At 41.3% G+C, this 2,626-nt stretch overlaps 1 protein-coding gene across 1 annotated transcript; it reads right to left on the bottom strand.

The window, feature by feature from the left end:
- Positions 1-1,211: 1,211 nt before the first annotated feature.
- Positions 1,212-2,201, bottom strand: LOC107134669 (olfactory receptor 4B1-like). The gene has a single exon (XM_015476741.1). The coding sequence runs from the start codon at positions 2,151-2,153 to the stop codon at positions 1,224-1,226; it is 930 nt and encodes a 309-aa protein (XP_015332227.1). The 5' UTR covers positions 2,154-2,201; the 3' UTR covers positions 1,212-1,223.
- Between the last annotated feature and the right edge of the window lie 425 nt (positions 2,202-2,626).

Below are 2,626 nucleotides of genomic sequence, written 5' to 3'. Positions count from 1 at the left end.
TCAAAATAAGGAATGGGCCTTTCCCACTCTTCATATGAAGAAGATATGAAGCTTGAAGCAGCTGCCATTCTGCATCTTGCATCCTAGGATGACAATATAGAGAGCTGAGGAGGCACCAATCCATGTGCTGCAGTTATAGAATTAGGAAAACACCATCAAACCATTGATCTGCAAAGTTTTCCTTTAGAAAGCAAGACATGATTCTGTGGCTTAAACCAAGACTGGGTAAACTTTTTATATAACGTTAGAAAATAAATATTTAGGGCTTTGCAGACTCTGCAATCTCTGTCACAGTTTCTGCTCAATTTTTCATATGAAGCATAGAAAAAGGTACAGCTTACCTATAAAATATGGGCATGGCTCTCATCCAGTATCTGTACTATGGACATTAAAATGTGAATTTCACATAACTTTTATGAGTCAAAAAATCTTCTTATTCTTCTGATTATTTTTATCCATCATTAAAAATATAGAAGCACTTCTTAGGTCACAGTCCACACAAGAACAGGCAGTGAGATTGGTTTGATTGGAGACGCTCTTCACCAGATTGAACCAAATGCAGTCCTAGCTACAACACTGGCCTTCCCTCAGAGCCCAGATAACCACTGTCTAGAAAAGAAGAGTCTTTTAAAATTGTCTAGATTTGGATAATAATGGTTAGTAGCACTTTTCTTGACTTTCACTCACTCAGAGACATTTTCATTATAACAATACTACTCTTACTCATGAAATAAATTTCCTACCATAGAATTTCAGGCATGAGAACCGGGCTAATAGGAGGAAGTCACCAAATATGGTACAGAAGGCTTCCTGGAACCACCCCAAGATGACACTGGTAAGAAAAACCAGCTGAAACGTGGTCTTTGGTCTCCAAGTGCCATAAACCTTCACCCTACCACTACATGTTAACCTCAGAGGTGAAATGAATACAGCCAAGGTCACACTGCTGAGAGGTGACTTGGTGAAATTCCATTTCACGTGATCCATCTGTCAATTTTAAAGGCTTTGCACCGCTGACTATTGGAGAAAACACGGAAAGCATCCCAATGTGAACATAGTACCATATACTGATAGCTATGACAGGGTTTGAAATGGTACCATGGAGTTAAATTAAGTCATTAGAAATACAACAAAATGAAGAACAGGTGAACTTTTGCTCTACTCCTTCATGGTTAACTGAAATCAGATTGCACTTTTAGTCACCCTGTTTCATGTTTTCATTTTTATCCTATCCTCGAGTTCACTTTTTTGCCCCACAACTTCCTAATGGCATTTTTCACCTCTGCATTTCTGAGTGTATAGATGATGGGGTTCAGCATGGGGGTGATGACCGTGTAGAACACGGCCACCAGTTTGTCCTCAGTGTAGGTGGAGGCAGGCCTCAAGTAGAGGAAGATGGCAGGTCCAAAAAACAAGATGACCACCGTGATGTGAGAGGCGCAGGTGGACAGGGCTTTGCGCCTCCCCTCTGCAGAGTGGTTCCTCAGGTTGAATAGGATGACGATGTAGGAGGATACCAAGAAGAGGAAGGAGAATACAGAGAACAATCCACTGTTGACGAACATAATAATGCCAACCACAAATGTGTCCGTACAGGAGATCTTAAATAAAGGATGAAGGTCACAGAAATAATGGTCAATCACATTGGGACCACAGAAGGGCAATGGGATGGTGATAAAAATCTGAATAATGGAGTGAAAAAAGCCACCTAGCCAGGAACCAACCACCAGACGGTGGCACACAGGACGGCTCATGATTGCTGTGTAGTAAAGGGGTTTGCAGATGGCCACGTAGCGGTCATAGGCCATCACCGCAAGCAGGAGGATCTCAGTGACCCCAAAGAAGTGGAAGAAGAAGATCTGGGCCAGACAGCCCTTCAGAGAGATGGTTTTGATCTTGGCAAGTAAGTCAGTGATGAATTTAGGGACCACAGTAGAGGAGTAACAGATCTCCACCAGGGACAGGTAGCTAAGGAAGAAGTACATGGGGGAGTGTAGACTCTTACTGATATTGACTGTCACAACAATGAGGCCATTGCCCACCACAGTGGCCAGGTACACGGGGAGAAACAACACAAAGCACACTCTCTGCACCTCTGGGTCCTGGAAAAGGCCAGTGATGATTAACTCAGTCACATTGTTTGAACCGGCCATGGGTTCAGTTCAGGTGTGCTGGATACCAGATACTGAGGGACCTGCAATAAAGCATACAGTGGTTGTATCACTTTAGAGGGTGAAAACCAGTTTACAGTATGCTTATTACTCAATCATTCATTTAGCCAACGTGTAATCATTTAACATTAAATTTTAGCAATCTAACACTAACTCATTTTAATTATTTTACTTTTATTATTAGAAAATGAAGGCTCAGAAAATCATTATTTAGCCATGACCACATAGAAAATGGTGAATTCTGGGACTTAGAACCACTCTTTCTTTTATTTGAATTTTCTAATTCACCACAAGATAATTCAGAATTTTATGAGCCACTCAGGTGAATAGCCTGTATTTTTACTACCTGCATTGCATTTTTATAGCTCTCTCCTAATGGGAAATCCCCTTTGCACATACCATTACTCCTGTGTTCCTTATTTATTTTATCTGTGCCTCAGGAACTTACTTCTCAC

The sequence above is a fragment of the Marmota marmota genome, unplaced genomic scaffold (genome assembly GCF_001458135.2).
Source record: "Marmota marmota marmota unplaced genomic scaffold, marMar, whole genome shotgun sequence".
In the NCBI taxonomy this organism is placed as follows: domain Eukaryota; kingdom Metazoa; phylum Chordata; class Mammalia; order Rodentia; family Sciuridae; genus Marmota; species Marmota marmota.
The sequence above is the reverse complement of the archived record's forward strand: the minus strand, read 5'-3'. Positions and strand labels throughout refer to the sequence as shown.